The sequence below is a fragment of the Cornus florida genome, unplaced genomic scaffold (assembly GCF_030987335.1).
Source record: "Cornus florida cultivar Cherokee Brave unplaced genomic scaffold, ASM3098733v1 CherokeeBrave_3.0.0_Hap2_Chr04, whole genome shotgun sequence".
NCBI classification, from domain to species: domain Eukaryota; kingdom Viridiplantae; phylum Streptophyta; class Magnoliopsida; order Cornales; family Cornaceae; genus Cornus; species Cornus florida.
In genome coordinates, this window is record NW_026775574.1 from 105616397 (window position 1) to 105636689 (window position 20293).

General features: G+C 32.9%; 1 protein-coding gene across 1 annotated transcript; it reads left to right on the forward strand.

Moving 5' to 3' along the window:
* Window positions 1–7736: 7736 nt before the first annotated feature.
* LOC132304508 (glutamate receptor 2.7-like) lies at window positions 7737–20050 on the forward strand. Its single transcript, XM_059802228.1, has 5 exons — window positions 7737–8163; window positions 16193–17520; window positions 17893–18205; window positions 18749–19152; window positions 19280–20050. The coding sequence occupies exons 1-5, from the start codon at window positions 7827–7829 to the stop codon at window positions 19793–19795; spliced, it is 2898 nt and encodes a 965-aa protein (XP_059658211.1). The 5' UTR covers window positions 7737–7826; the 3' UTR covers window positions 19796–20050.
* The last annotated feature ends 243 nt before the right edge of the window (window positions 20051–20293 follow it).

The following is a 20293-nucleotide window of genomic DNA, read 5'->3' on the forward strand; positions in this document are numbered from 1 at the left end:
TTGATTTTGGTGAAGAAAAAAAAAATTGTACCATAATTTTTTATAAAATTTAAAGTAGAAATTTATAAGATTTAAAAAAATTATGGATATAGCATACCCAACAAAAATTCAGTGGCGTCCACCATAATATCAAAACAAAACCCTCCTCCCCCACCCCCCGAAACATATTTCACTTAAATAACAAATATTTGTTTGGACTATCTTTAATTATTTATTTATTCTGTTAAAAAAGTGTTTATTATGACATAAAATTTGATTTATTTCAACATTATAAATCTTAATTCCAATACTTTTTAATTAAATTGTGATATGCTACTCACACACAGAACATGAAAAAGGCCACTTCCTCCTAATTATGAGATGATTTTGCCACATAGTTTGATAAATTTCTACTTTTAAATTTTATAAAAAATCATGGTACTGATATTTTTGGATCTCTCGTATATATCTCTTTCTTTATCTTATTTTATAAAAAATCAATTTAAGTTTTTTATTTTTTTATTTCACCAAAATCAATTTAAGTTGACATTTATCAATAACTACCATATTACTATATATATTCCAAATGTAAGAACATTTTGAAAGAAAAAATCAAAGGCCACATTTCAAAATCAGGGGCATTGTTTTAGTGTTTTATACAATTAAAAAAAAGAAAAAGAAAAAGTGAGTGGTGGATACTTTAGTAATACTAATGTATTGTTTTGATTTTTAAGGACAATTTCGTCGGAAAATTTTATCACACAATCACTCAAACGGATGTTTAATGTTAAGGATAATTTTGTCCAAAAATTTTTCTTACACAATCACTCTAACAGAGGTTAGTTAAAATGACCCCTCATGATAGTTGAGGGGGATTAATTGTTAAAAGTATTCATAAGGAGTTTTTTTTGCAAACGGATGAAAGTCGAGGGATTTTTTTTTTTGCAATTCTTTTTTGCAATTTGCCCTATATTATATATAGACATATGTATTCATGGGCCTAAAGCCTTCCACCCAATTAGGGCCTAAATCATCAAGGCCTTCTCCATCTAGTCCAACCCAACTCCTTTGGTCCAACTAACTTAAAGCCCAATCCATGATTAAGTAATTAACAAATAAGTAAATAAACCTAACCATTAAACAGTTAATTTTATAACAAATAAATAAATACATATGCATAAATAAATAAATTATTTAAATCAACCCAGCAATTAAACAATTCCAATTTAACAAATAACAAGTAAATAAGTCATTGAGAATCAATCAATTTAAACAAACAATCCAAATAATACAAACAAGTTAAATAATGCAATTAAATTAAATTAAATAACCCTCTAAAAATTATGGATATTACATTATGCAATTTACTCTTACCTAAATATTATTAACATTAGTGAAGTTTCTTAATGAGCACTTGTTAAAGTTTAATCATAACAAGGACATTTCTTATTATAGATACTTAAGAAGTTTGGACACTGACAGAGGACACGAACACGATACGGAAAGGATATGTCGACATGTCAGTTTTTTAAAAATGACACAAAAACACTATAAATACGACTAATATACATATAAGTATTCATTTATATATCTATTGAGTAAGATAATTATAAAAATTTAACTAATTTATAATGTTTATAATAAAGTTAAATAAGTCATATCTTGTCATTGACATCTCCACTACCTTTCATCACCATCACTTACACCATTGCGGCTTTCCACTACCACCATAACACTGCCTTCCACCATCACCCCTTACACCATTAATGCCTTACACCATTACTTCCGCTACCGCCTTCAACCAACACCACTACCGCCTTTGACCGCCACCACCATCTACATCATTGTCACCTTCCACCTCTACCACCATCGTCGCGTCATCTACCACCATCGTCATTTCTTTAAATTTTTTTATTTATTTATGGAAATATGTTATTTTGTTAGTTTAATTTCCTTGTCACTAAGAGTTAGGGTATTTTGAATAATTCAATATAAAATTCATTCTATTTAAAATTTTAAATTGGTCCAACCAAATATTAGAATGATTATTATTATTTCATTTTTATACATTTCATATTTACAATCAAACAATAAAATAAGAAACCATTGTATTGTCACTTGCATTCTATTCCTACTTCTACACATTTCAAATGCTAGAATGGTTACAAGGGGCCTAATATTTGTATACATATGAGTTCATTTAAACCAATCAAATGCTAACACCTGTATATGTATGTAAGAGTGTAAGACAAGCAAAGGGTATTTCAATTCTTGTGCATCACAATCTTGACAACCACAGATTGTGTGGCTCCCAACAGTTTATGGATCATGTTTTTGCTTTTGTGTGGCTGATGCTGCAGATTGAGTATTTGCAAGGTAAGGGCCACGTCTTGTGTCAGATGGTGGGGCAAGTGTCTCATGGTTTGTTTTGTGTAGTCAGGTTTCTTTCTCGTTTGTGGTTGTTATGTTGTTATGTTCTTTCACTGTGTATTATGTTTCTTGCTTTGTGCTTTGGGTTGGGTAGTTGGTTGTGTCTGTTTGTTGGGTTTGTCTGTTTTGTATCTGTTGTGTTGTAGATGCCGTAGGACTTCTGTCTCTGCCAGCGGAAAAAAAAACAAAAAAAAAAAAAAATCTTAACAACCACATAGAGATGTGTGTGTCAGTGTGTGAGTCGGGGGTGACCCAAGACATATTAGAGAGGAAACAACGAAAACTTTCAATGAAGATTTTATGAAATAAAAAATATATATATTTTAGAAGGTCGTCATATAATGCTTTAAAATATTAGATTTAAACAATTGGAATGGTGATATTTATCATCAATAACGTTATATTGACTTACATAAAAAAAAATTTAAAATCCAATTTATATGATTTTTATATATAATTATTTTTTATTTTAGAATGTGCATTCTGACGAATGTATCCTACTTTTAGATATTATTTTTCTTATTCCTACGTTTCAAATTTCAGCAATTGAAAGCACGAGCTACGAATAATAGACTAGAATTAATATATTGAGAGATACAGTCCATTTCTCTCTATCTACGACAATATCCAATAGTGTTTGCCACTCAATGGACCGTTCAGAGTAAAAGGAAGCTTCCACAGCGAGAAGGTGTGGTCTGGTGTTAAGCAGCATTTATATCAACTCTTCTCCACCGCATAACTAATATCAATTTAATTGTAGATTTTTTTTATAGTTTATCAAAATGTACTTAATACTTGAATTTATAGTAAATATTTACATGGATTTCACTATAGTAAGTAAAATGAATTTCACTCCAGTAAATTTGGTAATGTCAACAGACAAAAGAATTTTAGAGTGAAAAAAACAAACGTGTTCCAATATTGATCGCAAAAAATAAAATAAAAATTAAAAAAAAAAAAAATCAGAAGAGATTTTGGGACCACATAATCAATTGTAGTCTGAATTGAAAAATATATATGAAACTATATAATAAACACTTTAGTATAATTCCTTTTATTTATTTATTTTCCAGAAGAAAGCCGACATTCTGATTTGTTTATAAGTATGTTTAAATGGTTTAATGGAAACTTCCAAGAAAATGATAACTTCAATGAAGAAACCAGGTATTATATATATTCAAGGTCCTAGCTGTGATTTCTTACTTTTTATGGAACAAAAATATTCGTTGACACTTTTTACGATGATTCTTAAATTTAATCTAACAATTACATTCCAAAGCCACTCATATTCTTTCCTTTTAATACAAAATTACTATCTCTATTTGTACTTTTCAAATTTAATAGAATGAATTCCAAAAAATTCTTCTCGACAATCACTTACTTACAAAAAAACCCTTTATAAATATGTTTAGCAAGAAACTCTTTCAACTAGAGGACATTTTAATTGACATTCATCCCTATCTAATTTTTTTGGACGAAATTACCCTTTCCATCAACAGTTTTTTTTTTTTTTAAACGTCTCAATCTCCACCATCTCACTATCACCACCACAACCCACCTCCGCCATTACCACCACCTCCGCTTACCACCACTACCCTCCTTTGCCGCATCCTCTCAGGCAGCAGCTCAGTCGCCGTACGACCACAAAACCACCACAATTTTATATCCTAAATTGAAGGGTGACTGAACGAGGAAGAAGAATCTTATCTTATATATATACATATATGGGAAACCTGCTGCAGAATGTTTGGTATTTTCTTCTTTTTCTTTTTCTTTTCCCCCAATTCACCATGTGCGGAATTTTATTGCAGATGAAACATTTTCCTCAAGCTGGTGCAATATCCAATTACTTGAAATTAAAGTTCTAATATTGAATTTCCAAATCAGCAATTACAGCCTGCCTGACTGCCCAACTAAACTGAGTAACTTTCCTTTGCTTGGTTCTTTGTCCAGTCTAAAGGGAGTCATACTATAAAATATTTCAATTTCTTCCCTTAGTAAATCCACATTACAATTCAGGAATTTGCAGAAGGGAAAGCTAGGACACTTGTCCCAAGTTTTGTTGGACAAAAAAAGTCACGTTAGATAGTGGACTGTGGTGGTAATGGCGGAGGTGGGTTACGGTGGGGATGGTGGAATGGAGGAGATTGAGAGGTTAGAGAGAAAGTAAGGAAAAAAAAAAAAAAAAATAGAGAGATGGATGTAAGTTAAAATGCCCACTTAATATAGTTGAGACGAATTTTTGCAATTCGCTCAATTTAATACGATGTTGCGCAAGCGATTGTGCATTCATAGTCGCACATTTGATTGGTTGAAAAATAAGTTGTAATTAATGTGTCTTTCCTATTTTTTTGTAATTATAAAACTTCAACTTTAAGACCAAATTACCCTTTTAAATTATTTTCTCTTTCTTTATACCTAATTATTTATTTATTTATTTATTTATTTTTACAACGTAATTTATTTATTTTTACAACGTAAGAAATGTTAAAAGTTAAATTAGTAGGTGCAAAGAGTTAAAGCTTGACAAAATCCACCGGAGGCACTAATCACTGGGTTATCGAGGCATCTGCTTCTTTATATCTAATAACCTTCCTTCTTTTCTTTGCTTCTTTTCTTTTCTAATTTTTTTTTTTTTAATTTTTAACAATTGTCTTTTTTCTTTCCTCTTTCTTTCCTGATTAGATATATATGGCTATACTTTATTCTTTACTTTCTTTCTTTCTTTCTTTCTTTTTTGTTCACTTGTCTTTTATATGCATAAATATTCCACTTTGATGGATTTTTTATTGGATTTTATGTAATTTAATTGAAATAACTGTATGATATTAAGTTTTAGTTAATATATGAGATAAGAGAAATATCGTTTTCCAATCTGTTAACTACTATATATATATATATATAAAATAAAAGAATAAATTTATAATTTTTTTTTCTCTCTTTATCTAAAGAAGAAGAAAGAGTGAAAAACCATTCACACGGTGAGCACACATATATATAGTTAAAAACAATTGAAAAAGAGAGAGAAAAAAATAAGGTAGGACAGAAAAAAGAAAAAGAAAGAAATATGAAAGGATAATTTGGTTTTCAAAGTTAAAGTTTTATAGTTTCAAAAAATAGAAAAGAGGAATTAATTATAATTTCTATAATTGGGTTTTCAACCAATTAGATGTGCGACTATGAATTCACAGTCGCGGACCGCGACTGTATTTAACAAAAATAAAAATAAAAATAGAAATAGAAAAATAAAAATAAAAATAAAAATAGAAAAATAGATTAGAAGAATTGTCAACATGTCATCTCCATCCGCGACTTTATTTAACAAAAATAAAAATAAAAATAGAAATAGAAAAATAAAAATAAAAATAAAAATAGAAAAATAGATTAGAAGAATTGTCAACATGTCATCTCCATCGTGGCATGACATCTACAGACCCTTATCATCTGAGTATATATGAGGGTAAGCAAGAAAGATAAAAGGGATCCCATTTGGAGGATAAGGGTTTGATGGAAGAGAATTTTCAAAATGTTTTTATCAATTATTAAAACAATAATTCTTTATCTTCAACTTAATTAATTTTAAAAAGTAATAATGTACTTTTTATTTATTTATTTATTTTTATCAGACAAGTAATAATGTACTTGGTAAACTTTTCTGTAGATAGAAAAAATAAACTGAAACTGTAGTTTGAAACTAAATTTGTTTTTTTTTTTTTTTTTTTTTTTGAAAAATGTTTTATAATTTCATTTAAATCATGCTTCTTCTCCTTTGAAATTTCATCATCATCATTCTTGTCTTTTATATCATATAAATGATGTCGATCACATGAGTTCTTTTTTTTTACTCTTTTATATTTTATATCATGTTCTCCTCATTTAAAATTTAAGATATGCAATTGATATTGCTCATAAATGTGACACTCACTAGCCAATCGAATCAAGATTTTAAAGTCTTTTATGAATCCCAAATTCTTTTCATCTTTTGACATTCTTATTTTTTATATGAGGTGAAGAGATTTTTTATATATTTATTTTTGTGATAACATTTTTTATTTATTTTTGTTATAAGTAGTGGTATTGATAAATATTAAATTTAAGAAGTAAAAAAATTAATTTTAATTAAAAAAATATATATAGGTAGATTGAAATGTGACCATAAAATTAAATTTAATAATCATTAACGAATATATTTTCTTGCTTTACTATAAATAAAAAATCACTACTCTTCAACTCAGGACCCAATAATTAATATGGATTGTCATGATAGACAATTACAGGTGGAGTGAGACAAATGACATCTTTAAATGTGAGACTCGCGAACTGACCGACCACTCCTAAAATTAATGAACAGAATACATTACATCAACAGAGTTATTATTACAAAAATATTCATACCCCACATATGAAGATGTGCTCCAACGACGGTTGAGTGCATGGATATTTTACCTAACATTAAATTTAAAAGAGTGGAGTTTGCTATGTAAAAAAACAGAGCGCGGAGGTATGAACCACACCACCTAATTAAAGGGCGATATTTACTCTTAGCTTTCCTCAATCTGCTAAACAGAACTTGGTTGGGTTGACTCTTCTATTTCACAATTTTCACTCTCTCTCTCATTGTAAATATAGTATATATTTATATATGACTTGTATTATATTATTCAATTTTAAGTTACATGAGGTGTCACTATATAATTGGTTATTAAATTTATTTAAATTCATTTAAGTTTGCTGTAGGAAAAGATGGGCTTTTTATTATGAAGTGGCACCTTTTTATGAGAGGGGTAAAATAGACTTTTTTAATTTCTAAAAAGGGGTAAAATAGACCTTTTTTTTTTTAAATTTTCGGTGAGATGACTGGAAAAACCTTATCTGTCCTAAGACTACACCAATACCATAATTGAGGGGGGTTAGTTGCACATGGGGTATAGTTGAGGGAGGTTTATTGCACTTTACCCTATAATACCCTACTCACTCCTTGTGTGTTTCAATAACAATTTACAACTATAATGTAAAGGATAATACTTAACTGCCCACCGGTGAATAGTTTCACTCTACTCACTCTTCAATAATAATTTACCACATCAGCTTTAATAAAAAAATAATCCACATCCTCCTGTATTTTTTCGGATCAACTATTGAATAAAAGTGGGTTATTTTTTTTATTAAACTTGATATAATAGATTATTATTGGAACACAAAAAGGGTAAGTAGGGTGAAATTACTCACCGGTGAGTTTTTAAGCATTATCTTAATATAAAAACTAATAAGTCTTTGGGAGTCGTACCAGTGTTAAATGACATTATCGTAACACAGTTTGGACGCTTTATGGAATTCAGATGAGTCCCCACCGGAGTCTACGCTTGCTAGTCTAGCTATAAATAAGTAGCAACTATAGTTTGTAATACGTACCATGAATGTCAAATAAGCTGCCAATAGTACGTTTCCAAATTAAGATGAGGAGAAGACCAACCCAACTGGTTTTCTCTCCCTTCTTCTTTCTCTCAGCTCTAAGAATATTTTTGGTTACAGAAATGGCATTAATGAGTGAGAGCAGAACAAACACTCCAGTAAATGTAAATGTTGCAATTGGAGTTGTTCTTGACTTGAATAATAGTTGGAAAGGGCAGATGGGGTTGAGCTGTATCTCCATGGCTCTGTCGGACTTGTATCACTCTCATACTTACTACAAGACTAGGCTGGTCCTGCACACCAGGGACTCCAAGGATGACGTTGTTGTTGCAGCTTCAGCAGGTACCATGCATACTCCGTGTCTGATTACTCTTGCTGTGTGTGTATGTGTGTGTTTTATGGTTTGATCAATCTGTTGAACTGACCAAATAATTAATGGGTTTAGTAAATATCATCCTATAAGCACAATTATATATATATATATATATAATAGCTGTGATTATTGTTGGGTTCTTATGGTTTTTAGAAAGAGTTAAAGAGGTACTTCTTAATTGGGTAGCCTTTGCAAGTATCTCTTCTTTCTTTTGTGTCCTCCACTGAGTCTCTATAATCACCAATAATTTTCTTCCTGGTCTTGTCAACATGGCCTGTACCACGAGCCAACCAAATGGCTCCCATCCGTCCAATCTTTTGTTTTTGGACAAATTACAATGACCTCCCCTGAAGTTTGACCTAATTATAATTAAATATGAGGATTGCCTTTTTCTTGCAATGTGTCCTCTTAAGGTTTGCTATTTTTGCAAAGACCTCCCCTTTGTACATAATTCAATCATTTTTGCCAAAAAATTTATTTGAAGTTACTAAAATGCCCATCAACTAAGTTTAAAAGACCCTATTACCCTTATAAACTATGGAATAACAAAAAAAAAAAAAGACATATGCATGAGTGGACCAAACTATCCCTTAATTAGGTTTGTTTCACAATAGTAAATTAATACCTTTAAAACAAGGGCCACCACCACTCCACTGGCAACCACCATTTACTGCCAAACAAACCCACCTAAAAACCAATCCCACAATCAGATACCTCATATCTCCCGTAACCATTCCTTCATGGTACAATCAGTGACGGAGCCAGGATTTCAAGTGAGGGGGTGCACACTGCCAAAAAAAAAAAAAATAGTACGGAGTATATATATATAACAACTATAAAATTCAAAAAGACAAAGAAGAAGAAAATTATTAAAATATAAAAGGAAAGAAAAATGAAAGAACTTTAATAAGAAATAGTTAAAAAGTTTCAATTGAGAAAGAAAAATTTGACTTTTTCTATTAAGGAAATTTAAGGAATGTGAGAGTAAAAGAGAAAATAAAGAAAAAATAAGAATATAATTTTAGGAACTACAAATTTGAGGGGGGCACTATATAAATTTTTTCATATATATGGAATTTTTTAGGTTGTTGGCTAATTCAGGGGGGCACGTGCCCCCACTAGGCCTTCATTGGCTCCGTCCATGGGTACAATCTACAAAATGTCAATACAAACCCCAGATAAACAAAGTAGCTTATGTTCTTTTTGGAAATTAACAAAATAGCTTATGTTCGTGTAATGATATGTATGCTCACGGAAATAGTTAGCAAAATACGGTACAAAAAAAAATATGGAGACGTAATTGATACCCCAAGCACCTATTCTCACCGCAAAACTCAACTAGTAATACGAATACGTGCGTAAAAATTCGGGATAAAAAATTCGACTATACACATCTTATTATTTTCTTATATATATATATATATATATTTGTAAGAACAATAAAGAATATGTAACAAATAATGAAATAAATATACTACAATGGACACTATCACAATAATCATAAAAAAAAATTCATAAGTATATAATGTGATATTCTACTAAAACATCTAGGGAGTGTGATGATGTATAAACTTCTAAAATAATAATAATAATAAAGATATTAACAAAATTTAAAAGATCTCACAACAAAACAAAAAATCTATAAATATCTACAAACATCAATAAAAACTTATGATTCTTCAATATTATAATGTTCCACAAATATATATATATATATATATATATATATATATATATATATATATATTTCATTGTTTTGATTAAAGATCATAATTGGAGTGACAATAATAAGAGATTGCACAACAAATAATATTATTTTAATGGTTTGAAAGATAATGGTTATACCAAACAAACGATGGTAGAAAACACAATAGTTTTGTTTCAGAAAAATACGCTATTAGAAACGTGAGGTTCGTAACAAAAAAAATAATAATTAGGTTACGAATTAAACGGAGCGACGGGGTGATGAAAAAAAACGTGTATTTTGCCAACTGCCAACAAGCTTATAAAAAACAAATTAGTCTTCCTTCCTCTACAACTTTTTCTCGTTAGTCAACATATATGTATATACATTTATATTCAATATTGTATCAATGTAATGATATATTGCATTAATTTTAGGGTTTGATTCTGATTAATTTTGAGAATAATTTTTTATTTTGTACATATCAATCAATATGGATACATTTGAGGTTTGATTGATCAATCTTGGAATTTTTGCTTTAGATCTGTAAATAGAATCTAAAATATTCAGAGTGAAAGAAAAGAGAGGAAGATATGGGTATATTGGAGGCTTTGATTATACATCATTTGTCTTTGTGTTGCTGGCGAACCACCACCACCCACCCGCCTATCTTTGTTTCTCGCTAATTCCCAATCTTGTTCCGGCGAAGAAAAGCCCCAAATCGAGACTTTTTCTTCATGGGGTTTGCATAAATGACCATAGGCGACGACACCAACACCATCACAACCACCGACGACACCATTACTCTCAAGGCACTTCATGTCCCTTTCTCCATCGCCATCCCTGACAACGTCACATGCGACCACACCCACTATCGGTCTCAAAACACATGCGCGTCCCTCTTTCCATCACCGCCGTCTGGTCCATCGTCCCAATCTCCGTCTGGTCCGCCGTTTCAACAACCCCAGGCTTAGTGAATGTTATTGGGCAAAAGGGTCCTTTGCTATTTCTAAATATTTTGATTATTTTTAATAATATAATAATAAGGGCAGATGAGTAAATTTATCATAAAATCTGACATTGGGGGGTCTTTGCGAAAAAATGGCAAACTTCATGTTTACTTGCAATTAGTCTAAACATCAGGGAGGTCATTGTAGTTTGCCCTTTGTTTTTTGGTAAGTAAAAGAATAAAAAAAGGATTTTTTTTTTTTTTTTGGTACAAAATGCATTATACACACATGAAAATACCATAAAAAATTAGATATATTATACTTATCATTCCTAAACTAGTTGAAAATACTAAATTGGGGAGGTGATTGATTTTTACCTCTTTGAAGACCTCTATTATGTCTTGAATTTTCTCCCTTTATTTGTCAAAGTAGGAGGGTTCATTGAGACGTTGAGAAAAAGACGCTCTTAGCTTATAAACTGTCTCAAGGTTAGGAGTAGACGAAGAAGCTTATAAACTGTCTCAAGGTTAAGAGTAGACGAAGAAGTGACTTCATCTTCAACTCCTTTAGAGCTTGATGGAGCAGTATTTAAGGGAACACCTTTGGGATGTGGAATGGGAATGATCGGATTAATGAGAATTTTATGCCTTTCTATTCGCTTTAAGATCAGTAAGAACATTGAGTACTTGATCATCGAAAGCGGAATATGGATTATACCCTGGTTTGGAGGCAGAATTTCTAGGTTGATCGTTAAAAAAGTCAAAAGTCAACTAATTTAAAAAATATAATGCCAGAACTACCCTCCCCCAATTTAAATCGTTTTAATTTGGACACAGATATCAACCTAAATTAACTTAGATATATCATTTTAATTTAGGCATAAGTCATAAATCAAAGAAGTGCAGGTACCATATGTGTAAGAAGCTGAAATATACCCATGATTGGGCATCTCACAAAAAATATGAAAAACAAACATCTAGTGTTTCCAATCTAGTACTTTCAATTTCTTCTTTAAATCAATCCAATAATATTATTATGATATTAATTAATATTATGAATATATATATTTTTAAATCAATCCAATGAAATTATTATGAAATTGATTTTGAGTCATGGCACACAATTTAACTGATTAAGCCAACAATATAAATCGACTACAATATGATTACTTAATATATTTTATATAATGTTCATAATATGATATATTTTTTCTCTATTTATTTCTTTCTTCTTTTTTCCTTTTCCACTACCTTCATCTTATAAATTGAATTGATTGGAAATACTAAAACATTAGTCAACATGAAACATATAATTAACTTTACCAATCATATGCCTCAATTAAACATCCAACAATATGTTATTATAATTTCACAATATTTTTAATATACGCCACAATTAAACATGCAACTCAATAGAAAATGAAATAAAAAAAGTCAAGGTTCACATCATCTATAGTCTAGTTGGTCTCAAAATCATTTATGGCATCATACATCTCATTTTCACTAGTTAAGGGTAGTTTTGGCATTATATTTTTTTAATTAGTTGACTTTTGACTTTTTAAATGGTCAATTAACGAAATGAGAGTGTTTGAGCAAAGTTAATCAAAACATGAGAGGAGGTTTGTACTTTTTTTTTTCACTAGTTTAATCTGTGAGTAATAAAGACAAAGTTGAGGAGGTGTCATAACATTTAACTTAAAAAATTCACAGGAGAAATCAATGTAATTTAGCTCACTATCTTTCATACAAGGGAAAGACAAAATTTATAAATTTTGTTCTAATAATTATGTCCAAAGAAAACGTTAGTGGTATTGTTGAGCAAGAGGAGGTTGGTATAAGCCCTCCTCCGAATGAGGAGGTTGGTGTTTGACCTAAGTGAGCTTAACCTTCCAAAAAAAAAAACAAAAAAAAAAAGCAAACAGCACAAGGACTAGCAAAATCCACTAAACCCCAGCTCAAATACAAATAAAATATTCATCCCAAAACAGAATCCAAGCCCAACTCACAAGCAGTAACTGGAATAACTCACAAGACGGGACCATCAACAGAGCTAGGGCATAACCCACATTCAAATTTGCAGAGCTTCGATCGATTAGCTAGTGGGCTACCGTTCCAAGACATAGAAAAGGTTTGTGTTTGAGGGTTCGAAGAAAGATGGTGGGATATTCCAAGTATTTGCAATTTCCTTTGCATGAGGACAAGTATGGCGCGGAACAGAGAAGAGTCGATTGCGAGCAGACTCGCATGTGTGATTTAGGGTTTTCAAATGATGCCATTTTTCTGTTTCCAGATATGATATACAAAGCTGGATATAAGGTAAAGCTTCCAAACTAAGAACTTGCTCGATTTTTTTTTTCTTATTTCTCCAATTCGGTGAAGCCCAGATTCCTCATATTTGTGTGAAATCCACATTTATATCTTTGTGCATACGAAATGTGTTAATATTGTTCACACTGGTGGAACAAATGGTTGTGTGACTCTGGAGCTTCGAGGCAGATGACACAAACATTAGGCTGCATTAGATACTTGATGCTTGGTTTCTCTTTGGTTCGAAGCTTTTCTTATATGTACGGATAACCAAAGGCAAAATGAGCGTTTAGGGATGTTTTTGCTGAATTGAACCATACAAGATGGTGCCAATAAACTTGGGGTTGGGGTAGGTTTTTAATGTAACAGACTCCGCTAGAGGACAGTATTCATTCGTAAGGCGGATTGCCTATGTCTTATGGCATGGATTGCTTATATTAGTCTATTCCTCGTGTGCGGGAAATGTAGCTAACTTTCTAGGCCAAGCCCGTTGCCCATTTGAAATGATGGATGATACCTTTGCATACCTGTTGATTCCTCCAGCATTGTCTAGAGTTTAGAGTTATAGCCTGGATGAGGGGACCCCATGGTAACCATTGATGTCCCAGAAGCTTCTTCCTTTGATCAGATGCTTATGCGCCCATTCCACCCACATGTTGTTTGGTTCAGAAAATAGAAGCCAGACGTGCTTGATAACTGCAGCTCTATTCCATGTACCAATGCTAGCAATTACCAGTCCACCCTCAATTCCCGGTTGGTCTAAACTTGTGATGGTTAACAGAAAAATAGAACAAGAGGCTTCTGATAATTGGGAAGTTTTTTTTCTTTTTCTTTTTTCAACAGTCGGAATGTTGAAGAGACTAATTAACAATTGATTGTGGTTTTCATAATTAAACTGGTAACAATTAATTCAACAAGCTCCTATCTGCTCGCTTATCCAAAATAAAAATAAAAAATATTTCAAGAAGTGGTTGCTCTGAAACTCTAATTTACACCAATAACACTGATGTTCAAGTGTTAAACTGCTCAACAAGACAATTTTAATTAAGTCCTTGACCTTGGTCTATGAAGGGATTGCCTCAATAACTGAACAATGATCTCTAAGAGGCCAAAGTAGTCTTCAGAATTTTTAGCTTGTAATTGTGGACACATTTAAACTTTCCAAAATTATTATACTTATATGATCCATTATATATGTGTCTTAACATAATGGTATAAATTTAGGAGCCACATGAATTGAGATAAGTAATTAGAAGAATGGGCTTCAAAAAATAAATTCAGAAAAAAGGTAGTTACTCAGAAGTAGAGGGAATTTTTGTGTCTGACCTAGGTATAAAAATTATTTTGGGGTGGTTATCATATATATATGTTGTGTAATCAGGCGTGACTATTTATATACCTTACAAAAAAAAAAAATGGATTGTGTTGTTTAAACAGTGAAGTCAGTATTAGCTTAAAGATATCCCTAGCTTGGGGTTAGGATCATTAGAATTCACAGAAAAGTCCTGCTTTACGCAACACTGTAGGGATGTTAGTTCCCCTTATCAAATCAATATGTATAATTGTGAAAGACGTTTGATGTGTTAGTGCTTGTAGAAGCACTTAGCTGCTTCTTTTTTTAAGGTAAATGCTCGCACACTCACAATTATTCACTATAAAACTTGAACTCCTCACCTTAAAAAGGAGAGGTTATTTCAACTCGGCTAATGGCCTAGTGATTTTGCTCACCTCCTCTTCGACGAAAGAGAGGTTTTACCAATTGGCTAATGACCTAGTGGTAATGTAGAAGTACTTTGATAAAGAGCCAATGCTACAATATATTTCTATTTTCAGTTCTGTTTTTAAAACTTGCAAGACATGCTCTCACTGTCCTAAGTTTAATCTGTTCCTTGATTTTCTTGTCAATCATGATTAGCTAGATGCAGCCACTTATTCATCCAGCTGTGAAATATAAGAGAACAATAGTATTTGATTTTGACTAGGTTTGTTTTGACCTGATAGTAACTTGGGCTTCAGTTTTCACCACTACCTACCGAAACAAATTAGGTGAGATAGAGGGAGTATAACTTCTGGCTGCAACATTCAGACTGGATTTACTTCTCTTTCTTTATATATCTTACATATGTGTACGGACTATGAATGAAGTCAAGTCAGTATACAACGTGACCCGTGTATGTTACCAATTAATAAAAGTATGGGGTCATTACATAAACTGTAATTGAGCTCTCATATGTTTTTGTCCAAGATTGAGGGATGGGTCACACAAAACTGGCTTCGTACCTCGGTGATTTATGGTAATTTTTACCAGTTTTAAGTGTTTATATTGGATCAGAGTCAGACAAAGCACATAAGAAAGGCACCACGTGATACTAAAAAATATTGAGTACCCGGGGTATGGGGTACCAACCCCAGCCAATGATGAATATTATTTTCTATTATTAAGGTAAATAATGAGTATCTATTGGTCTGATCGGTACCCCGGAATACCCAATATTTTTTCATCCATTAGAGACTGTATATGTATAAATATATAAAAATAGAAAAAGAAGGATTACTTCCTTTACAATAGCTGTAGATGAAAAATAAAGTTTTGTCGATGCCCGGCCAACGAGATCAGTGAGATCCATGAACTTGAGTTTAATAAGCAGTGTTCAAGCACTCAAACTCAAGCCGAATTAGATTTAAAAGCTGAACTTGATTACAACCTTACTAGCAACAATTACAACAGTTCAAAAATTGTCACTCAACACACATACCTATCCATTTATTTATTAATTCAAAAAAATTCAACTTCTAGTTAGAAATTGACAATAGTGGAATTCAAGTTGGAGCAGCTATATACACTTTGGAAGAAAGACATAAATGAACTGGCCAGTTCAACTATGAATTGTCAGTCAACTGTTTGATAGTCTGTTAAATAATGCAAGTCGTGACATCTTTGAAATATATACTTATAAATACCTCTGGCTAATAAATCTTTGATCATCTTCTCTGATGCATGCATTAATTTAATTCAGAGCTTTATTGATTATTCCATCTTATTGCATGCATGATGCAGCTTTGGACCTCCTAAAAAATGTGCAAGTGCAAGCCATCATAGGGCCAGCAACATCCATGCAGGCGGACTTTGTTATTGATCTTGGAGACAAAGCTCAAGTGCCGATTATTTCATTCTCAGCAACAAATCCTTCCCTCTCATCCTCCTGGACTCCATACTTTGTTCGCGCTACCCAAAGCGACTCATCCCAAACAAAGGCCATAAGTGCAATTGTCAAAGCTCATGGATGGAGAGAAGCTGTGCTCGTTTACGTAGACAATGATTTTGGAGAGGGGATCATACCATTTCTGACTGATGCCTTGCAAGAGATCAACACTCGTGTCCCCTACCGGAGTGTCATCCCACCCAGGGCCACAGATGATCAAATTGCGGCAGAGCTCTACAAATTGATGACTATGCCCACTAGAGTCTTCATTGTGCACATGTTGCACCCTCTAGGCTCTCGGCTTTTCACCAAAGCAAAAGAGGTTGGCATGATGAGTGACGGCTATGTTTGGATCATGACCAATGGAATAACCAATCTCTTGAGTTCATTGGACACTTCGGTGATTGATTCAATGCAAGGGGTGTTGGGTGTGAAACCTTATGTCCCAAGAACGAAAGAGCTTAAGAATTTTGAAGTTCGATTGAGAAGGAAGTTCCAACAAGAGAATCCAACCGTTCTTGATGCAAAACTCAGTGTTTTTGGACTATGGGCGTATGATGCTGCTACTGCACTAGCCATTGCAGCTGAGAAAGTATTTGGTGCTACCAACAGTACTAGTACTATTGGCTATCAAAAGGCAAACACTTCTGCAGGAAATTATACAGACCTTGAAACTTTTGGAGTTTCGCAACATGGTCCCATGCTTCTCAAAGAACTATTAGGTACTAAATTGAGAGGTCTTAGTGGAGATTTCCATATAGTTGATGGGCAGCTGCAATCATCAGCTTTTCAAATAGTTAATGTGATCGGTAATGGGGAAAAAGGGATCGGATTCTGGACACCAGGAAAAGGAATCACTAGAGAATGGAATTCCACCAGTACTTCAAGAAACAATCTTGGAACTATTATATGGCCAGGTGATACTACATCCCTTCCCAAGGGTTGGGTGATTCCGACAAATGAAAAGAAATTGAGAATAGGAGTTCCAGTAAAACATGGTTTTATTGAGTTTGTGAAAGTAGAACCAAATAATCAAACTAACACGACAAAGGTCACAGGGTTCTGCATAGATATCTTTGATGTCGTTATGGCATCGTTACCATATCCTGTTCCTTATGAATACATGCCTTTCATGAAGCCTGATGGTAGCTACAACGAACTGGTGCAACAAGTGTTTCTTGGGGTAACACTCTCTCTCTACTGGTTTTCCTTAATTTTTCTCACTAGCATGCATATAAGTTACGGTTATATATAGAACTGTGATTAATTATTCAAATTTTACAGAATCACCATTCTTTTGAGCGCCAAAAAAACAAAAAAAAATAAAATAAAATAAAGAAGACACAATTTGATAAAATGACAAAAAGTTGGTCATTCATGGGAATCTGTTTTCCATGAAAAAGGTTGTCTAGACATCAACCACTCGCACAACATATATATATATATATATATATCTCGCACAATTAACTGGTCTCTGCAGAAAGTTTTATTCTATTCATGTATTGCTGATTTTTTCACTCGTATATTGTGAAAATTTTGTCTGGGTAATGGACAGATCTATGATGCCGTGGTAGGAGATATTACCGTTATTGCGAACAGGTCGCAGTTTGTGGATTACACCCTGCCATATATTGAGTCTGGCATATCATTGGTCGTACCAATCAAAGACAACAAGAGAAAAAATGCTTGGGTGTTCTTGAAGCCATTGACTTGGGAGCTCTGGTTGATAACCTTTTGTTCATTTGTTTTCATTGGCTTTGTGATTTACGTTCTTGAACATCGAATTAATGAAGATTTCAGGGGGCCTCCTTCTCATCAAGTTGGCATGATCTTCTGGTTCTCCTTCTCCACCATGGTTTTTGCACATAGTAATTGATCTCTCTCCTCCCTCTTCAATTTACACATGCATGCAAGGTTTTATAATATATATATATATATATATATATATATATATATATATGTAAATAGGCCTTTGTAGCAATTAATTAAAGTTGTAAAGACACAACATGCTAGTTACACCAAATTGGCTGAGAAAAGCCTTTCACATATATATTAAGATGGGTGTGAGATTTCTATGGTTTTAAGAAGAAAAAAGATAAAGTTGTGGATCGGTTACAATTAATCCGATGTGGGAATGATTGAGGAGAGTGTATGTTATCTATTCCTGACAAAGAGTCATTTTAAGAAAAGCAACACTGCTACGGAAATTACACAACGTTCACAGGAGGTCATGACCAGGGCAAGTTAATGTGACAATACTCTCTGAATAATTTTAATAAATTTATTCCAAATGTCTTCTTTTCATATATATATATATATATTACTTCACATTAAAGTGTTTTTTTTTTCTTTTTTTCCCCCCAAAAGGTACTTCACATTAATGTTGATTCAACACTAACTTGTTTTGACAGAGGAGAAAGTGTTGAGCAACTTGGCTAGATTTGTGGTGATCATCTGGGTATTCGTGGTGCTCATTCTGACTCAAAGTTACACCGCGAGTCTAACATCGATGTTAACAGTTCAACACCTCCAACCTACAGTTACGAATATAAATGAGCTTGTAAAGAAAGGAGAGAGTGTGGGTTACCAAAAGGGTTCTTTCATATTGGAACTCCTAAAAAAGAACTTTGATGAGTCCAAACTGATGATTTACAACACTTCAGAGGAATTGCATGAACTTTTCAAGAAAGGTAGTGGAAATGGAGGTATTGCAGCTGCTGTTGATGAATTCCCCTACATGAAGCTGTTTCTTAGAAAGTACTGCTCGAAATATACCATGGTGCAACCAACGAACAAGACTGATGGTTTCGGCTTTGTATGTAATCTCTCATTGTCTCCGCGCGTATCTTTCTCTTTCACACACACTCGCACACAAAACACACCCATGCATTAGTGCTTGAAATCTTAAATACATGTTAATTCTTCTATTTTGCAACTTGAAGGTCTTTCCAATAGGTTCTCCTCTGATACCTGATGTTTCACGAGCAATCTTAAAAGTTACACAGGAAGATAAAATGGTAGAAATTGAGAGAAAATGGTTTGGCGATCAAAGCAGTTGTCCAGACCTGAACACTTTGATTTCTTCTGATAGTCTCGGTCTTGAGAGCTTTTGGGGCCTCTTCATCATTGCTGGAATTGCTTCGACTTCAGCTCTCATTGTACATATATCTTTGTTCCTTTACGAGCATAGGCATGTCCTGAGCCGCTTTGAGCCCAAAACTTCAATATGGAGAAAGATCACAGTGATGGTTAGATACTTTGATGAAAAAGACCTCTCCTCCCATACTTTCAGGAAAAGTGAATTGCGAGACAGAAATAGCAGTCACGGTGTGGATGGTATGAATGCTAATTGCCCACCAACTCCATCAAGCTTCTCTCTCCATGCATCTCCTCATCCTAATGGCCCTCCAAGTCCATCAAGCTTTTCCATCCACAAAGATGGCAACCCCTTCATGTGAGTATGGTGGTCTGAATCCAAATGGCCAAACAACTCGAGAGATGGTGCCAAATCAAAACCGGCCAAGGGCTTCAGTGTCTGCATATGCAAACCAGTAATGTTGGATTTTCTCATAGCTTTCATGATTTGTTGAAAATTTTAAAGATTTCAAAACTCATTATTTATTAGAACTTGTATTTGAATAGCTTTGTAACTCTTATTATTATTATTATTATCACCTACCAAAAAATAAAAGAAAATAACTTTTAGAATTCAATCCCATCATGTTTAATTTGTTCTGCAATATAATTGCTGCTTCTTTCTTCAAAGTCCTTAGAAAGCTGATACGAAATAAAATTGGCAACACAATGTGTTTTCAAGTAAATCAGTGGGATTTTGATCTATGAAAACTGTAGTCTAAATACAAGTATATGCAGAACCATCTACACACACATGAAGATATATACGATCAAGTTCCCTAACAGAACAAGCTTAACTCTACAACTGGTTTAGAAGTAGA